The sequence below is a fragment of the Dryobates pubescens genome, chromosome 31 (genome assembly GCF_014839835.1).
Source record: "Dryobates pubescens isolate bDryPub1 chromosome 31, bDryPub1.pri, whole genome shotgun sequence".
NCBI lineage: Eukaryota > Metazoa > Chordata > Aves > Piciformes > Picidae > Dryobates > Dryobates pubescens.
Window position 1 is genome coordinate 5,435,509 of NC_071642.1, and position 19,349 is coordinate 5,454,857.

Below are 19,349 nucleotides of genomic sequence, written 5' to 3' on the forward strand. Positions count from 1 at the left end.
ACCAGCACCAACCTCTCCACAACCTCCTTCCAGGGAGTTGTAGACAGCCAGGAGGTCTCCCCTCAGCCTCCTCTGTTTCACACTAACCATCCCCAGCTCCTTCAGTCACTCCTCACAAGATTTATTCTCCAGGCCCTTCACAGCTTCCTTGCTCTCCTCTGCACCTCCACATCTCTCTTGTATTGAGGTGCCCCAAACTGGACCCAACACTTGAGGTGTGGCCTCACCAGTGCCAAGCACAGGGGGACAATCCCCTCCCTGCTCCTGCTGGACACATTTCTAATCCAGCCAGCATGCCTCTGGCTTTCTTGGCCACCTGGGCACACTGCTGGCTCCTATTTAGCTGCTTGTCCATTGGAGCCCCCAGGTCCCTTTCTGCCAGCAGCTTTCCAGCCACACTGCCCCAAGCACGGAGCATTGCCTGGGGTGGTTGTGCTCCAAGAGCAGGACCTGGCCCTTGGCCTTGTTGAAGCTCAAAATGAAGTAAGCAGCTCAGCAGAGTTCAGCATTGCTGTTCCTGCTTGGATCAGCAACAGAAAAGCTGACTCTGTGCAGATGCAAGGCTGTGCTCCTGCAGCCTTTCAGGCACGCAGAGAGGTGTGTGTGGGTACTCCTGACCACCCCTTGCTGTTGGGTGCTGCAACCAGGCAGAGAATCCCAGTCAGGAGCTGGTTAACACCGGGGGCAAACCCCCAGAGCTGAGCGCTGCCAGCTGCATTCTGAGCTTCCCCGCCGGGGGGCTGCATTGCAGCGCTTGGAAGGGAGCCCCGCGCTCGCCTTTAATCGGGGTCCAAAGCAGGAAACCACAAGCGGCAAGGCTCGGAGCGTGTGCCGGCCGGGGAGGTCTGGGCTCCCGTTGGGGAGGTGTGGGACGGAGAGCCCCTTCCGTGCTGGGGCTGCTAACAGCCACTGCAAACAGGTTAGACTCCTGCTGAGTTTTATTGAAGTATCATCGGGATCCTTCCAGGTAGTTTTACAGGGGCTGGGGCTGGAAGGAGCCTTTGCAGTATCTCTACACCAGGAAGCACGTGCATATATTAGGAAGCCAGAGGGACCTCATGGTCATCAAGTCCCACTCTGTAGAACCCAAGCCGTAGGACTTCCAGAGTCGTTCCCAGCTGAGCTGGAGTCCAGTCCAACAATCCCTTCTGCCACTCCGTCCTTGGCTTTGCCCCTCACGCACAGGAAGCCTCTCCAGGGTCACAATTCAATGCTTTCTGGAGAAGTTGGACAAATAGTCTGAAAAAAAAAGGGAAAAAGACAAAGAAGATGCAGGTCAATATGGACAAAAACCAGAGGCTGTGCTGAGGGAGCAGCAACCAACTGCACACAGCCAGGCTGGGGATGGCTACCAGCTAGGAGGGAAGTTCCCATCTCTTACATGTGACCTACCCCACGGAGGAGGTACCAGGGGTGCCCACAGCAGTGAGCCAAGGCCACCATGCTGCTGTGGGAGTGCAAAGCACTCTGCTGGGGGCCAGAAGCAGGTCTGTTCTTCAGGAAGGTTTGGACTCGGGTCAGCTGGGGCTGCCTTAGCCCCCCCTGGATACAAGCTGATGCAGTGTGTCTTACAGCTCTTTGCTTAAGATCCAGGCTATGGATGCAGCCACCTCATCAAAGCAGGAGTCTAACCCCACCAAGACTGAAGAGCAGCTGAACAGACCTGGCCTGCTGCGTGGATGCAGCCTGAGCAGCTGATGCGAGGCAGGCTCTGGAACAGGAACTGGAGTCCAGGGGCTGCATTTTAATGCATGTGGAATGTTCTTTCCTCAGTGCTCAGCACTAAGGGATCTTTAGCTGGGTCGTGGGGGCAATTTTTGTTGTTGTTCTTTATTCTGCTTTAAGAAAGATGTGGAACAGAGAGGCAAAAAGCCCACAGGAGAGGAAGGTGAATGGTTATTACCTGTGAGGGCAAACAGGGTCTGTTTAATCTAGAAAGGAGAAGAGCAGACATTACAATGCTGGTCAGGCAAGGTTCAAAAATGCAGAGAGGAGGACAACCATTTGCTGTCCTGCTCCCTTGTCCCCTCCCAGCACAGATCTCTTGCCAGGGTAAGCAACCTGCCTCCTGCAGCCAGGACCCAGCCTGCTGCTGCCTCAGGGGCTGGGGCTGAGTGGAGCTGCACTGCACTTCTGGTTACCCTCTCCACTGCCCATTCTGATGTGAGGGAGATGCCTCTGGCCATTTGCCTGGGATTCTGAGCAATCATCCATCCCACAGAGCCCTCTGCCCACAGGATGTGAAGCATGGCAGCACCAATCTATAATCCTGCAGTTGCTGAAGGGCTGGAAAGAGTCTCAGGCTCTGGCTTTGGATGCCTCAAGAAGTTTTGTTGGTGCTAGGGAGCTGAGCCTGGGCAGCTGTGTGGTGGTGGTTGGCACAGCTGATTCCAGGTAATGCCACTGAGCTCTTTTTTCCTCTGGGTATCTGGATGAAAAGGATGAGTGTGGAAAGCCAGGGCAGAGGGGTTTAAGAGGCTCTCCTGGGTTTGGAATAATGAGCAGAGCTCAAGTAGAAGCTGCCCAGTTTAGACAGTTTGGCTGTGCACCAGCAGGCTGCTTGCTGCTTGCCTAGCTTAGCCATGGCTAAAGCAGGGCAGCTGCTCTCTAGCAGACCACACACTGTGGATCCTTTACACCTTCCTGGTGGGGTCCAGACATTCATCTGTTCTGGGCCCTGGATATGATGGAGGGAGCCCTGCTGGTCCTGTTCACTGGTGTGAAAGATGTGAGTTCTGTTCCTGGCTGTGCCAAGAAAGAGGGAGAGAGCATGGAGGGAGCAGATCCCTGCTGCTTGGTTGAGCCTCTGAGATGTTGATGCCACATGGGCTTGTGTCCAAGTGTGTCGAACAGAAGCTGAGCTCCATTTGATAGGAACTGAGGAATTCACCCTGGGTTTGTAAGTTTGGGGTCTGGCAAAGCTGTGCAAGTGCTGAGAAGCGATTTGGTACTGCCTGTAAAAGCCAAGGAGCTGTGCAAAGACAGAGCAATGTGGAAGCACATCCTGGAGCAGTGTGACCAGAGGGGAGGCACTCCTGCCAACAGCCAAAGATGAGCCAAGGAGCAGTTTCCATAGGAGTCTCCTGATGAGCAGTAAAACAGCTTCCTGAGCAAGCCCAGGGGGGCAGGGGGTCCCTGCTGCCATGGAGGTACCACCCAGGGAGGGAAACTGCTCTTACACTTTGCATTTCCCCTTCTGGTTTCACCAAGAGGAGATCAGCTTGCTAAAAAGAAATGAAGTTAACTGCTTGGTAGAGGGGAGAGCTGCCTCAGAGGCTGGATAAAGGCCATAATAAATTCTTTAATTGTTTGCTGGCTTCACAAGCCTTCAGCAGCTGTCACTGCTGAGAAGCTGATTGAGCCCTGGTTGTGCTGCCTGGCCCCACAGCGAGCCCTGTCCCTGCTGCATGGTCCCACACGCCTTCAGGAGCTGGGTGACCCCAGGATCTGCAGCCAGCAGGCTTGTGGGAGCAGTGAGAAGCTCCCAGGAAGCATCATCCATGTGTCTGTGCAGGCACCAGGACTGTGAGCAAGGACAATGTGAGTGCCACCAAACACTGCTGCCAGCGAAGAGCTGAGCTGGAGTGCTGTGCTCTCCAGAGGGCTCCCAACGGCAGCACTGGAAGCTTTACTGACCAAGTGAAGGCTTCACAGCTTTATCCTTCAGGACAGAGTCATTGTGTGGCAACATTTTGGTGCCAGTCCACAGGCAGTGCTGTCCCTGACCCACTTTGCCACTGAGCTGTGCTCACACTTCAGCTCAGAAATGAAGGAGCTCCTGGTCCAGCTCATTCTCTGAGTCTCTTTCTCTCAGGTCTAATTCTTAGACCCCATAAGAAGGATTAGCTCAGGCTTTCGTGGAACCAAACTTGCTTTGCAGTTTAATTGTCTCCTTTTTAATGGCAGTCAGAAAGAGATGTGGGGAGGAACAGGTTGGGGGAAGACCGCACGTGGCAGAGGGGAGCAAAAAGTGTGCAGCCGGGGAGGGGATCTTTGTCTGCCCTCCACAGGGGACTCTGTCCTCTGCTGCAAGTCTCTGGTTTTTTACAGCAGGAATCTGCTGCCTGCTGCCCAGGTCACAGAGCTGTCTCGCTCCTGGGGTGCCTGTGGTTGTGGTTCTGCAGGCCAGGCTGGTGGCACAGCTGCTGTGTCTCCTCTATCCCCGAATTACCCAGCTCGCAGTCCTGCGCGTCCAGCTCCCGCCGGGACAGGTGCTCCACGATGCCAGCCCCCAGCGAGTCCCCCAGCACGTTGGTGGTGGTCCGCAGGCGGTCCCTGAGAGCCAGAGAGAGGAGTCAGGGCCTCATGGAACCACAGAACTGTCAGGGCTGCAAGGGACCTCAAGGATCATCCACTTCCAATCCCCCTGCCACGGGCAGGGACACCTCACACCACAGCAGGCTGCTCACAGCCACATCCAGCCTGGCCTTCAAACCCTCCAGGCGTGAGGCTTCCACCACCTGCCTGGGCAGCCTGTGCCAGTCATGGAGTGGTTTGGGTGGGATGGGGTCTCTAAAGCTCGTCCAATCCAGCCCCCTGCAGCCAGCAGGGATATCTGCAGCCAGAGCAGGTTGCTCAGAGCCCCACACAACCTGACCTGCAATGGTGCCAAGGATGGGGCAGCTCCCACCTCAGGGCAGCCTGGGACAGGCTCTCCCCACCCTCAGGGTCAAACATTTCTCCCTTGTCTCAAACTTCCTCTTTTGGTTCCAAACCATCCCCCCTTGTCCTGTCCCAACAGGCCCTGAGAAAAAGTCTGTCCCCAGCTTTCTGCTCAGCCCTTCAAGCACTGCAAGGCCACCAGAAGGTCTCCCTGGAGCCTTCTCCTCTCCAGGCTGCCCAAGCCCAACTCTCTCAGCCTGGCTCCCAGCAGAGGGCTTCCAGCCCTGCCAGCATTGCTCCTCTGGCCCTGTTCCACCAGGTCCCTGTCTGTGCTGTGCTGAGGCCTCCAGAGCTGCCGCAGCAGTGCAGGGGGGGTCTCAGCAGAGCACAGCAGAGGGGCAGAATCCCCTCCCTTGTGTATATGAAGTCAGTTGCTCAGCCACAGCTCAGGGGATGGGCACTCTTCCAAGAAATGTCTTCAGTGAAACTTTTCCCCTTTTCAAGTCACTCTGACAGTTGTCACTCAGCATGGCCAGGAACAGGACTCCCAGAGAGCTGCCTGCACAGCCAGCCCTGGGCACAGCCCTCACATCCATGCCTGCTCTGCTGCATTCCCAGAGCCTCACTCCCAGAAATGTTCTCCACAACCACACCTGTATGGAAGAGCTGAGGCTGCCCCCAGCCCAGCCCCCAGCCTAGCTTCAGTGGCAACAACAGGGAAGGCTTCTGGGACCTGACTGAACCCAACCTTTCTGGGTTGCCTCTTGATCCAGGTTACTGAGGGTGTTCTTAGCAGAGACATTGGGAGCATAAAGTCTCCAAGGGCTGGCAGGGAAGGCACACCAGAACTTACAGGAACCAGTCCACAGCAATGATGAGTGTGATGTCCTCAGTGGGCAGCCCCACAGATGTCAGCACTATCATCATGGTCACCAGTCCTGCCTGGGGGATGCCTGCGGCTCCGATGCTGGCGGCCGTGGCCGTGATGCTGCAGGGGACAGCAAGGCAGAGCCATCAGCAGGGCAAGGAGGGAAGGGGTGGAGTTTGCTAAAAGGTCAGGAAGCAGCTCAGATTCATAAAAACATAGAAGTGTTAGGGTTGGAAGGGACCTCAAGGCTCAGCCAGTTCCAACCCCCCTGCCATGGCCAGGGACACCTCACACCACAGCAGGTTGCTCACAGCCACCTCCAGCCTGGCTGCAAACACCTCCAGGGATGAGGCTTCCACCACCTCCCTGGGCAGCCTGTGCCAGGCTCTCACCACCCTCATGGGGAACAGCTTCTTCCTAACATCCAATCTCAATCTCCCCACTTCTAATTTTGCTCCATCCCCCCAGTCCTATCCCTCCCTGACACCCTAAAGAGTCCCTCCCCAGCTTTCTTGTAGCCCCCTGCAGATCCTGGAAGGCCACAAGAAGGTCTCCTTGGAGCCTTCTCCTCTCCAGCCTGCACAACCCCAGCTCCCTCAGTCTGTCCTCAGAGCAGAGCAGCTCCAGCCCTCTGCTCATCCTCGGGGCCCTTCTCTGGACACCTTCCAGCACCTCCAGATCCTTCTTCACCTACAGAACCTCTTGGCACCCTTTCTGCCCTGGCCACCGTGCACAGTGACACATGGGACACCAGCACAGCAGGCAGACTCCCACCCAGGACACTGGGGGAGCACAGTGCTGGGGCACACTGCAGCTCCAGCTAAGGATGGGCAGGACCAGGAAATGCCAGAAGGGCACAAGTGGAGCCTCAAAGCCCTGGTGCCCAAGCCCCACCTGCTCCCACACCTGCAGGGGCAGCACACCCTCTTTCCCATGCTTTTTGCTCTCCTGAGCAGAGGAGGAGCCTGACCCCAGCTCAGGCAAATCACCAGCTCTGAGCCCCTAGCCCCCAGGCCCTTTGGGAAGTCACCTGATGGTGATGATCTGCCCGAAGTCCAGCTCGTAGTTGTTGACCTGTGCGATGAAGATGGCTGCCAGGGCCTCGTACAGGGCAGTGCCATCCATGTTGATGGTGGCTCCCACGGGCAGCACGAACCTGGTGATCCTCCTGTCCACTCCATTGTTCTCCTCCAGGCACCTGAAGGTGATGGGCAGCGTGGCCGAGCTGCAAGGGATTGAAACAGCAGGGCCTGGGGATATGCCAGCTTGGGGAGAGGGACTAAGCCTCTGCCTGGGTGATGACCTTACCCACCTGCTTTTTCACCCTGCCATGTGAGCCAGGGGCCAGAAGCTGCTAGGAGAAAGAACAGTCTAAGCAAGGCTTCCTCAGGTGTGGTGCAGCAGGCTTTGCTCAGGGGGCTGGGGCAGGGTAACCCTGAGCGGGGTGATGCTGGAGGATTCAGGGGGCACAGGGCAGAGCCTCAAGACCAAAACTCCTTTCCCAGCTGTTTAAAACACTTGAGCCCCTTCTCATCACCCCCAGTGCATGAGACAAGAGTGAGCCATGTGTGAGGAGCGTTGGGGAAACAGCAGAGAGCTGTTCTGAAGGAGGTGAGCAGGAGCAGTGTTGTGTGCTTCAGTGTGAGAGCGTGTGGGAGGGGAACTGAATGCAGTGAGAGACACAGCAGGTGGTGAAGCTGTCCCTTGCTGTGGCTGTGTGAGCCATGGGGCACTGGGGTCTGCATGTCTGTGCCCAGGCCCCTGGTGAGCTTAGTGCAGCTGCCTGGGGAGGAGAAAGGTGCAGCCATGTGGGTAGGGCTGGGAGAGGTGAGTGCCTCTGCAGTAATGCACTGAGGATCTGCCCTGAGCTCAGCATTCAGTGCTGCAAGCAGAGTTACCTCCATGAGGAGGGATATGTGCCAGGATGGCTAGAGGTGGCCCCATTGTTAGGACCCCTGAGCAGGGCAGTGGGAACCTTCCCACTCTCAAATGAGCTTGGCTAGGCCACTGCAAGAACCCTGCTGATGCTAGGAGTGGAGAGCCCCCAGTGCTGCCCTGAGGGCAGGGGGGTACTGAGCAGCAGCCCCAGAGCACCCACACCAGCCCCAGAGCATCCACACCAGCCCCACAGCACCCAGGCCAGCCCCAGAACACCAGCCCCAACCCTGCTCCTGTGTGGCCCTCATACCTTGAGGAGGTGCCCAGGGCAGTGATGAGGGCCTGCAGCAGGCCAGCAATGAAGACCCAGGGGTTCCTGTGGGTGACGATGAAGTAGAGCAGGGGCAGGACGCAGAGGGCGTGGATGAGCAGCCCCACGATGACGGTCAGGGTGTACATCCCCAGCTGGCCTCCCATCACTGCCAGGTCATCCATCTCCAGGATCTTGCCAGCAATTAGGAACATGATCCCCACTGGAGCATACCTGTGGCACCAACACAAGGGCAGTGCTCAGGAGTGGCCACCCACAGCTTCCCTCCGGCTCTGCCGCAGCCTGCCCAGGCCGGTGCCCAGGAAGCCAGCACACCACAAGTGCTCACTGAGCCCAAGCCCGGGAGGAGACTGCTGTGGTTTTCCCTCTGGAAGCCTGGGGAGAGCTGGGACTTGTTCAGCACATGGTCAAACACCATCTCCTGTGGCACTGCAAGGGACTCCAAGGGTTAGACTGGGCATTAGGGAACCACAACCACAGATCTGATGACCAGCAGTGGGGCTCCACAGGAAGCCATGACACAGACCTGGGGAATATTGTGGGCATTAAACTAAGCATGGAAAACAACTGGAGCAAAGGAAATCCCAGCTCCATGGCCACACTGCTCAGGGCTGGGTCTCAGCAGCACACTTCAGGCCATTTCCTCTTGTTCTATCACCTAGGATCAGGAGATGGAAGGAGAGGAAATGGCCTGAAGTTGTGCCAGCGGGGAGGGTTAGGTTGGAGATGAGGAAAAATTAGGTTGGAGATGAGGAAAAAATTTCTTTGCTGCCAGAGTGGTCAGGGATTGGCACAGGCTGCCCAGGAAGGTGGTGGAGTCCCCATGCCTGGAGGTGTTCCAGAACCCTGTGGCCATGGCACCTGGGGCCATGGTTTGGTGGCCCTGGTGGGGTTGGGTTGGTGTTGGGCTGGATGATCTCAGAGAGCTTTTCCAGCCCAAACAACTCTCTGATTCTATGACTCTTGCACACATGCAGTTCATGCACAAGGCTCAGACCTCCACATGCCAAACTCCAACCTAGCCTGGGAGGCTTGGAAAAGTTTCAGGAGAGGATTTCACAAATATTTCATTTCCTCTGACCCTCCTCTTAGAAGACATCCTTGGCTGCAGCAGTGACCATGGCTGCAGCAGTGACCATGGCTGCAGCACTGACCTGGGCTGCAGCAGTGACCATGGCTGCAGCAGTGACCTTGGCTGCAGCAGTGACCTTGGCTGCAGCAGTGACCATGGCTGCAGCAGTGACCATGGCTGCAGCAGTGACCTTGGCTGCAGCAGTGACCATGGCTGCAGCAGTGACCTTGGCTGCAGCAGTGACCTTGGCTGCACCTAGTGACCTTGGCTGCAGCAGTGACCATGGCTGCAGCAGTGACCTTGGCTGCAGCAGTGACCATGGCTGCAGCAGTGACCTTGGCTGCAGCAGTGACCTTGGCTGCAGCAGTGACCATGGCTGCAGCAGTGACCTTGGCTGCAGCAGTGACCATGGCTGCACCTAGTGACCATGGCTGCAGCAGTGACCATGGCTGCACCTTGTGACCTTAGCTGCAGCAGTGACCATGGCTGCACCTAGGGACCATGGCTGCACCTAGTGACCATGGCTGCAGCAGTGACCTTGGCTGCAGCAGTGACCATGGCTGCACCTAGTGACCATGGCTGCACCTAGTGACCTTGGCTGCAGCAGTGACCATGGCTGCACCTAGTGACCATGGCTGCACCTAGTGACCTTGGCTGCAGCAGTGACCATGGCTGCACCTAGTGACCATGGCTGCACCTAGTGACCATGGCTGCAGCAGTGACCATGGCTGCACCTAGTGACCATGGCTGCACCTAGTGACCATGGCTGCACCTAGTGACCATGGCTGCAGCAGTGACCACATCCCCCCAGGCAGAACAAGCTCCTGGGAGAGGCTCTGCAGACTGTGGGCTCAGGAAGGAGCACTGTGCTGCAGCTGACAGTCCTGCCTTTGGCAGCAGCAGGGTTTGGTAACTCAGGAGGTCCCTCCAGACACTGCACAGCAGCTCCCTGGCTGTAACCCCTGTGCTGCACACCAGCACCCTGCCTTCAGTCACTGTAAGAGGGGTGAAGGAGGGGGTGCTGAAGGCCCCTTGGAATTGTCTCTGCTTGCTGCACTGCACTCATGCTCTCCCTTTTGTGCCCTCAGGCAAGTCTGATCTCTCCTTAGGGAAGCAAGGCCCCAGGTTCTGGCCCATCCATGGAGGAAAAGATGCCAGAGGGGCTGGGGCTCCCCAGTGCTCTGCCATGAGCTCAGGGCTGTTCTTCCCCTTTGTGTGTTTCTGTGCAAGGCTGTTCCTGGGCTCAAGGTGCTGCTCTGAGGTCCAAGGCTGTCTGGATCAGGGAGGGCAAGCTGGAGTGATCTAAAGTGGGAGAGGGTGACAGATCCCCTCCCTGGCAGACACCTCCACATCTTCTGCCAGCCCTGCTGCTCTCCTGTCTTGTGGTACCTACCACAGACTGCTAGTTGGACCTTGAGCCCTGGATAGGTGAAGAGCTTAAGATAGCAAAATGCTGCCTTCTAGAGAAGGCTTAGCTGGACCATGGAGCACAGGTGGCCTTGCACAGAAAGCCACAAGCTGCTGAGGAGTTGGCATCTCCTTGGAGCTGACCTTGTGAAGCCAGCTCAGCTCTCAGAGCTGAGGTGTTCAGGTGCCACCACCCTGGGTGGCAGGAAGGTGGCACCAGGTCATTGTGACTCCTGGCTAAGTCAGACTCCAGGAACACAGCTGGAAGGAAAGCTTTGGGTGGGAAAGCCTCACACCCTACCCCTGCTGGTAAGGCTAAGAGATCTTCCACTCCAGCTCTCTGGTCTTCCAAGGATGTTCCCAGCAGCCTCAAGGAGAGCAAGTCCTGGTGTCCCTGACATTTCTGAGGCAGAAACAAAACACAGGAAATGAAATGTGAACAGACATCCCCTCCAGCCTTTTCCCTCCAGCCTGCTGGAGACGCAGGAGCGCTGCGCCCGGCTGCGTTCCCTGGGCACGGCGCCCTCCGAGCCGCCCCCACTGCTCCTCAGGCCAGCGGGAACTGCAGCTGCAGCCCTGCTGCTCCAACCGGCCGTGCTCCTCACCAGATGATAATGGCCACCAGCCTCATGATGGCTTCGTTGAGGCAGTTAAAGAACTCCCGCAGGGGCCGTCCCTTCTGCTTCATGCTGCCGATCATCAAGCCGAAGCACATGGAGAACACTACCAGCCCCAGCGCGTTCACCCCACTGGCTGAGCCCGGGATGGGAATCACTTCTTCAAAGGTCAGCACCTCGGAGAGGGTCTCCAGGGCCTGAGTGACGTTCTCCAGGACGCCGGTGAAGTTCTCTGGCGCCGGGACCTGGGTGCTTGTCACAGCTGCTGTGACATTGCCGCTGCGCAGGACGGTCCTGCTGAACACCCTGGTGCTGTACTGCGTCTTGTACTGAAACGACAGAGGTTGGTCAGCTGCACCCCGGGGGCTCCTCAGGGGCTCAGCACATGCTAGGCTCTGGCATCCCCTCCTGAGGAGAGCACTGCAAGGTCCTGCCCTCCTGGCAGCCCTTTGTGCTGCTCCCAAGGGCCCTGGCACTGCACGAGGGATGAATCCCCCTGCGTGGGGGACTCGCCCTGCTTCTTCTCAAGCTCCCCCAGCGCAGTGCTTTCATCCCAAAGCCCCCAGGCCTGCAGGTCATGAGGCCATTGGAGCATCTCACATCCCTGGGACTGGGATTTGCTGGCTCTTCTGATGGCCCATAGTGCTGCTTCCAAGGGCACTGGCACTACCAGAGGGACAAACCCATGGAGAATCTGCTGCCCTGCCTCTGCCGGCCCAAGCCTGCCACCTGGGCTCATACAAACACTTCCTGCCTCTGGGCTGGGATGGAGGTTGCAGGCTTCACCCTCAGCCAGCTTGAAAAGCTTGCCCTGGGGATGCTGCACTAAAGGCTAATGACTGCAGTGCCTCCTGCAGCAGTCAGACCTGAGGGGGTGAAGGCCATGGAAAGCAATTGCTGCTGCACCCCTCAGGGCAGCTGGACCACGCCTAGGGCACAGGGAGCAAAGGGAGGTGGCAGGCCAGGGGGGATTCCATACCTGTTTGAAGCAGGCTTCTACCAGGTTGGGTGGGAACATATTCCTGCAGTGGATAAAACAAGGAAAGAGTTATTGTCCTGTTTGGCAAGCAAGAGCCCAACACCATCTAATCAACTAAACCATGCCACTAAGTGCCTCATCCAGTCTCTTCCTAAACACCACACCTGGTGTCACCTGCAAAGGTACTGCTGATGGACTCAATGCCCTCACCCAGCTGTTGGTGCTGTAAGTGGGGTGAAGCTATTTTGTGGCTTAGCCTTTTCCTTTTTGCCTGAATTCTCTAAACTGAACTGAGGTTGTCCATAAGCTTCCTGGTGGAATTCCTGACCCAACAGAACCTGCAAACAGAATGTAACCAGTTTTGTACATCATCTTGGGGCAGGGCTGTTGGGAAGTCAAAGATCTCTATATTCTTGTCATTCCCAATCCACAGCAGGCTGGAAGTGGCAGCCAGGGCAAGGCTCCCCCGTAAACCTCATCCCCTGAGTGTCTGCCTAGGGCTGTGACACTCCAAAAGGACATTCCATGGGGGAACTTGACCTCAGTGGTCTCAACCTGAGCCAAACTTGTTCACCTACCTCACCAAGTCCATGAAGGCATCTGTGGTCTGCACCTGCTCAATTCTGCCCTCGCGGTGAAGGTTGTCCTTCGACCCTTTCCCTGGGTGGATGATGATCACCATGAGGATGCCAATGAAGACTGCTATGATTGTGGTCACTGTGTAGTAGATGACAGCCCTCATCCCCATCTTCCCTGAGGCTCTGCCATCCAGTGAGGCCATTCCTGGGCAGTCACACAGGGAGACAGGGGGAGAAGGTCAGTTGGGAGGGAAAGGGGAAGCTCAAGCTGTGCAGGGCATGTGCAGGAGCTGGCTGAGGAGCTGGCTGAGGAGCTGGGGTCTCCAGCAAGCCCAGCATGCAAGGGGCAGATTTTGGAGCTCCTGGGTGATGTTGCTAGGGGGGAATGTGGCTTGTGGTGCCAAGGAAGCATAGCACTGGAGGGGCTTAGGATGCACTGAGGAACAAATCTATTTCCTCCCAAAGCTCTCAGAAGGGAAATAATCCCCTCCCAGGACACTGGGCCTTTAAGTCCCTGCTGGTAGGATGTGTCAGCAGGTGGAGTGCCTTGCAGTCCCTTCCTTTGTCTGAAACCTGTCCTGGTTGGTGTCTTCCCTGAGCAGCTGGATGAAGCAAGCTCTGCAGCTCTTTGGGGCTGACATGAATTAACCTTCTCTAGGCTGGAGCACACCTGAAGCTGACTTGGGCAACAAACTTGCAGGCATTTAAGGTTGTGTAGGATAAAACTTTTGTCAGTGCTCAAGAGCTGGGCATTGGAAACACCACACAGAGCCCTCCCCAGTATTCTGAGAAGGCACCAGGCCTGCTGCCCCCTGCCCCACTGCCGAGGCAGCAGGACTGTGGGTGCCAATCACACTGACTCTTAGCTGTGCATGGGGCACAAGGGGGTGTCCTGAAAGAGCTGCCATCTGTCCTTGCCAGTGGTTGGCTTGGCCAAGAGCAGCAGGAAGCAGATCTCACCTGTGATCAAGCTGGAGACAATGAGAGGAAGAACCAACATCTGGAGCATCCTCATCAGCAGCTCCCCTGGGAAGGAGAAGTATTTGATCTGGCGGTAGGTCAGCTGGTAGGGCCGGAGGGAGAATGCCAGGATGATCCCTGCAGAGCAGCAAGGGAGGAAGATGGAAATGGGACAGGGTGACCCAGAGCCTGTCCCTCAGTGTGGTTTGTCTCTTCCTCAGCTCCCTTCATCCCCTTCTCTCCCCACAGCAGCAAATGCTCTTTCTCTTTTCCCAAGGCTATGATGCAGTTTCCCCTGCAGGCTCTTTCTCCTCTGACATACTTCCATGCACAGTGTCCTTGGTGCTCTCCCTGCTCTTCCTCTGTGGCCTCTTCCCAGCAAGCACAAAAATGCTGTGACCAGAGTTTTGATCTCCCAACCTAACCTTGGGGTGGCTGCAGGGTTCAGAGCCTTTGTGCTCTCACCTGGTGGAGCTGAGCTCAGCCAGGGAGTCAGAGTCCTACAGACTGGATCAAAAGCCAGGGACAAGCTGGGGTTAGTTTGCATTGCATCAGAGCCCTCTGCATCAGTTCCTCATCCTGGGCCTGCCAGGCTAAAGCTGTGAATGGATCTGCAGAGCCCTTGTGCCTGCACTCAGAAGCAGCCTTTGAACTAACCTGGATGACTTCATATGAGGATTGGTGGAGCTGGATCACCAAACCCCTCCTGTTCTAGACTCTTCCTAAGCTGCACCCAGAAAGAATCACCAAGGCCTGTCACAGACCCCTCTGCAAGGTCTGTGCTGCCCCAAATTCCCCTCCCCCCCATCTGAAATGGTGCCCAGTGATCAGAGAATCACAGAATGGTTTGGGTTGGAAAAGGCCTCTGAGATCAGCCAGTCCAACCCAACCCCACCGTGGCCACCAAACCATGGCCCCAGGTGCCATGGCCACAGGGTTCTGGAACACCTCCAGGGATGGGGACTCCACCACCTCCCTGGGCAGCCTGTGCCAAGCCCTGACCCCTCTGGCAGCAAAGAAATTGTTCCTCCTCTCCAACCTAACCCTCCCCTGGTGCACCCTGAGGCCATTTCCTCTTGTCCTGTCCTTAGTTACTTGGGAGAAGAGACCAACCCCAGTCTCACTCCCACCTCCTTTCAGGCAGCTCTGGAGAGCAAGGAGGTCTCCCCTAAATCACAGACTCAGCCAGGCTGGAAGACACCTCCAAGATCACCAAGTCCAAGTGATCACCCAGCCCTAACTAATCAACCAGACCACGGCACCAAGTGCCTCACCCAGGGACTTGATCTCCGACCCAAGCTTCCCCTGGCACAACTCCAGCTCCTCTCTGCTGCTATCCCCGGGTGGGTGGCGTGCCCCTGGTTGCCCTCAGCGGCACACCCAGTGCCATACCCAGCCCTGTCCCCAGCGCCACCCCCAGCCCTGTGCCCAGCGCCATGCCCAGTGCCATACCCAGCCCTGTCCCCAGTGCCACCCCCAGCCCTGTGCCCAGTGCCATACCCAGTGCCATACCCAGCCCTGTCCCCAGCGTCACCCCCAGCCCTGTGCCCAGCGCCATGCCCAGTGCCATACCCAGCCCTGTCCCCAGCGTCACCCCCAGCCCTGTGCCCAGCGCCATGCCCAGCGCCACCCCCAGCCCTGTGCCCAGCGCCATGCCCAGTGCCATACCCAGCCCTGTCCCCAGCGCCACCCCCAGCCCTGTGCCCAGCCGCGTACCCAGCAGGACGGCCACGATGGTGAGCAGGACGAAGGCGTTGCGGCGCAGGAAGGTCCTGGCGCTGGCGGCGGTGATGCTGTGCATCCTCTTCTTGGCGCGGGCCGCGCGCTTCTGCAGGGCCTGGCGCAGCCGCTGCAGCCTGCCCTCGGCGCCCAGCCGCTTGGCAGCCTCCTCGTTGAGGAAGAGGCTGTTGGCGTGGCTCTGCTCGCCCATGGTCGCCGGCGCCGCCGCTCGCTGCCCGCCGCTCCGCTCGGCCTGCACTGGGCAGGGGGAGGCACAGCAGGGACAGGGTCAGCAGCGGCACCCGGAACCCAGTGCCCAGCAGCTAGCACCCAGCACCCTGCACCCAGTGCCCAGCAGCCAGCACCCAGCACTCAGTGCCCAGCAGCCAGCACCCAGCACTCAGTGCCCAGCGCCCAGCAGCCAGTGCGCAGCACCCAGTGCCCAGCACCCAGCAGCTAGCACCCAGCACTCAGTGCCCGGCGCCCAGCACCCAGTGCGCAGCACCCAGTGCCCGGCACCCAGCAGCTAGCACCCAGCACTCAGTGCTCGGTGCCCAGCACCCAGTGCGCAGCACCCAGTGCCCAGTGCCCAGGAGCCAGCAGCCAGTAGCCAGCACTCGATGCCTAGCACCCTGCACTCAGTGCCCAGTGCCCAGCACCCAGTACCCACCAGCTAGCACCCAGTGCCCAGTGCCCAGCAGCCAGCAGCTAGCAGCCAGTAGCCAGCACTCGATGCCTAGCACCCTGCACTCGGTGCCCAGTGCCCAGCACCCAGTACCCAGCAGCTAGCACCCAGTGCCCAGTGCCCAGCAGCCAGCAGCTAGCAGCCAGTAGCCAGCACTCGATGCCTAGCACCCTGCACTCGGTGCCCAGTGCTCAGCACCCAGTACCCAGCAGCTAGCACCCAGCGCCCAGTGCCCAGTGCCCAGCGGCCAGCAGCTAGCAGCCAGTAGCCAGCACTCAATGCCTAGCACCCTGCGCTCGGTGCCCAGTGCTCAGCACCCAGTGCCCGGCAGCCAGCAGCTAGCACCTAGTGCCCAGCAGCAGCACCCAGCTGTCACTTTCAAGGAGCTGTCCTGAGTCCTCGAGAGGCTTTCAGAGATGTTTGGGTAGGAAAAGCCTTCTAAGAGCACTGAGTCGAAGCATCAACCCGGCAGATCACTCAGGGTCTCACACACTCACTCACACAGGATCACACCCAGTTGATCACACAGGATCACAGGATCACACCCACTCACCCAGGCTCACACCCAGGATCACACCCAGTCACAGACTATCTCTGGCTGGAAGAGACCCTAACATTCAGTGATTCTGTGACCTCCAGTCTCACCCAGCCCAGCCTCTCACCCAGCACTGCAGGGTCAGCACCAAACCATGTCCCCAGAAGGGCTCCACAGCCACCCAGGCTGCTGCTTAGGAGCTGTTTCAGTTTGGGCAGGAATGAATTTGTGCCAGCTGGCAGTAAAAGCAGTTCCTGTTCACAATCCATCCCAGACAGGAGCAGGCAGCAGACAACATTTCTGACGCAGCTCCTGGATGGAGGGACCTGCTGGGGGCTTCTTGGAGGTGCCTCTTGCTGAGGGACCTGCTGGGGGCTTCTTGGAGGTGTCTCTTGCTGAGGGACCTGCTGGGGGCTTCTTGGAGGTGTCTCTTGCTGAGGGACCTGCTGGGGGCTTCTTGGAGGTGTCTCTTGCTGAGGGACCTGCTGGGGGCTTCTTGGAGGTGTCTCTTGCTGAGGGACCTGCTGGGGGCTTCTTGGAGGTGTCTCTTGCTGATTGACCTGCTGGGGGCTTCTTGGAGGTGTCTCTTGCTGAGGGACCTGCTGGGGGCTTCTTGGAGGTGTCTCTTGCTGAGGGACCTGCTGGGGGCTTCTTGGAGGTGCCTCTTGCTGAGGGACCTGCTGGGGGCTTCTTGGAGGTGTCTCTTGCTGAGGGACCTGCTGGGGGCTTCTTGGAGGTGTCTCTTGCTGAGGGACCTGTTGGGGTCTTCTTGGAGGTGTCTCTTGCTGAGGGACCTGCTGGGGGCTTCTTGGAGGTGTCTCTTGCTGAGGGACCTGTTGGGGTCTTCTTGGAGGTGTCTCTCGCTGAGGGACCTGCTGGGGGCTTCTTGGAGGTGTCTTGCTGAGGGACCTGCTGGGGGCTTCTTGGAGGTGCCTCTTGCTGAGGGACCTGTTGGGGTCTTCTTGGAGGTGGTTTGTGGTAAGCTCCAGGTGGAGAAAAGGAGTGCTGGGGGCTTTGGTCTGTTTTGGTGGAGGTTTTGGGGAAGGCTGTGGCCTGCTGGGGCTCTGTGTTAAGCCCAGGCTATGGCCTGTTGTGTGTTTGCACTGCTGTGCCCTGGAGCCTGTAGTTACTGGCAGCAGCTTCCATTGAATCTTCCAATAAGCTTCTGCATTTCTACCCAAAACCCTGGGTGGGGTCTGGCTTTAATTACTCTGAAAGCAATTTTAGAGTTGTCTTCCCCCACTGCCCACTAACCAAAGACACAAATCCCCTCTGGCTGCCACAAGGCAGCAGCAATCCCACAGCTCTCATCAGGGGCATCTCTGCCTGGCTGTGCAGCTGCCACCTCTGCTGCCACTGTGCCTTGGCAAGGCAAGGCCTGGGGATGATTCCTGTTCCCAGGAGTTTCCAACGATCATACAGGAGCAGATGGGACCCAAGGACACCTGAGCTGCTCAGCAGGTGCTGATGGACCTTCCCTGGGTGTTGCAAGCGAGAGCTGCTGCATTTAAGTAGCTCTAGAAGTTGAAGTAGCTCCTAAATTGGCCACAGCCAGCACCACAGCTGGGGTTACAGCCTCATGACATCCACAGATGATGTCATGAACTGGAGACATCACCTCAGAGAGGAACTGGGTCATGATGCAGCATTGCAAGGCCACTTCCAACAGCCAGATGGGGGCAAGCCTCCATTCTGCTAGGAGATGCACTTGCTGAGAAGCCCTCAGGAGGTCCAGAGCAGTACAGAGAGCCCTGAGGAGGCTCAGCCAAGCCACTCTAAGCCCTCCCAAGGCTAAGCTGTGTGAATGCCAAGCAAGCTGGAATTCCAAGTAGCATCTCTTGTCCAGCAGCACTGTGGGGGCTGACCTGCTGTGCAGGTGTGATAAAGATTCTGGGCTTGTGCTGCAGGACCCTTGCAGTGCTGCTGTGCTCCCCTGAGCTCTGCAGCAGCAAGCAGCATGCTGGGGAGTTTGCTCTGCTGGCTCCAGCCTGATCACAGCCTCCCTGCTCTGACCTGTTGATGGAGCCAACACAGACCCCTGAGGTGCAGAGGTTGCCTGCCCTCCTCCTTTGCCCTGCCACTCCTGCTTTTCACAGCCACACAGGACAGAAGCTGCCACCTGCCTCTTCCTTCTGCTCCTCGAGTTTGTGTCTACTGAGCTCCACAGGAGGTTAAGGAAGTCTGAGCCCTGAGGAGCAGCAGCAGTGACTGCTCCCCAGCCAGGTGTAGCCACATCCACTGCAGCCCTTGGAGCTCTGCCCTCCAGCTGGGGCTTCACCCAGCACACCAGGAACTCACTCCTCTCACTGCTGGACAGCTGCTGCAGGAGGATGCTGTGAGGGGCAGAAGAGCTCCATCCACCACCTTGCCTTCATCCGCTGGGCTGGGACCTTCTCTCTGAACTGCCTGGACAGGACCCCCCACAGGCTGTGCCTGATGGCTGCATTGTTCTCTAAATGCCTCACAGCAGCACCCAGCAAAGTCTTCTCCCCAGTTCTTACAGCAGAGGAGCTTAGGCTCCCAGCTCTGTAGCTCCTCACAGCCCTTTTGGGTTGGAACAATGCTGGCCAGCTGCCAGTCAGCAGGGACTTGGGGCAGCTCCTACAGCAAAAGAGACAACCCAGGCCCCCACTTCTAAAAGCAGAACCAGCACAGACAGCTTCAAACCTCTCTCTTTCTCACTCCCAAATCCTCTGCTGAAGAGAGCCTCCCCCCCTGCAGCACACCTGGCTAAGCTCGGTGCTGCCTGGCTGTGCCACCAGAGCTCCCAACTCCATCAGTGACTGATGGCTCAAACCACCCACCCCCGGCTGGCACACACAGACCAGCAGCTCCCTCTGGCTGTGCTGAGCTGAGAGCTGTGCTGGAGCAGGAGTATGGACACCCAGAGTCACCTCTCCTCCAGACACTGCCAGCGCTGGACCAAACCACAGCCACAGCACCAACAGGGGAGGAGGGAGCAGAACCCTTCCCCCCTGCCAAAGGGACTCACCTGCTCTTTTCTCCAGGGATCTCCCATCCACATGCTCTGGAAAAGGTTGGGTTGGGGCTCTTTTTGGGTGCAAACAACCCCAAATTGCTCTTTTGCTGGGGGAAGGCTCAGGGTTAGTCATTGGAT

The 19,349-nt window shown here is 57.9% G+C and overlaps 1 protein-coding gene across 3 annotated transcripts; it reads right to left on the reverse strand.

Moving 5' to 3' along the window:
• Positions 1-919: 919 nt before the first annotated feature.
• SLC1A6 (solute carrier family 1 member 6) lies at positions 920-19,287 on the reverse strand. Of its 3 annotated transcripts, XM_054175271.1 has the most exons (12): positions 19,224-19,287; positions 15,009-15,269; positions 13,293-13,430; positions 12,333-12,537; positions 11,755-11,797; positions 10,764-11,104; positions 7,659-7,892; positions 6,501-6,695; positions 5,456-5,590; positions 4,172-4,275; positions 1,904-1,931; positions 920-1,239 (listed from the first exon to the last, which is right to left on the reverse strand). In XM_054175271.1, the coding sequence occupies exons 2-11, from the start codon at positions 15,220-15,222 to the stop codon at positions 1,927-1,929; spliced, it is 1,614 nt and encodes a 537-aa protein (XP_054031246.1). In that variant the 5' UTR covers positions 15,223-15,269; positions 19,224-19,287; the 3' UTR covers positions 920-1,239; positions 1,904-1,926. The 3 variants fall into 3 exon arrangements, with proteins under 3 accessions (XP_054031246.1, XP_054031245.1, XP_054031244.1); XM_054175270.1 differs by lacking the exon at positions 1,904-1,931; XM_054175269.1 differs by lacking the exons at positions 920-1,239; positions 1,904-1,931 and having other exon boundaries at positions 4,020-4,275.
• Between the last annotated feature and the right edge of the window lie 62 nt (positions 19,288-19,349).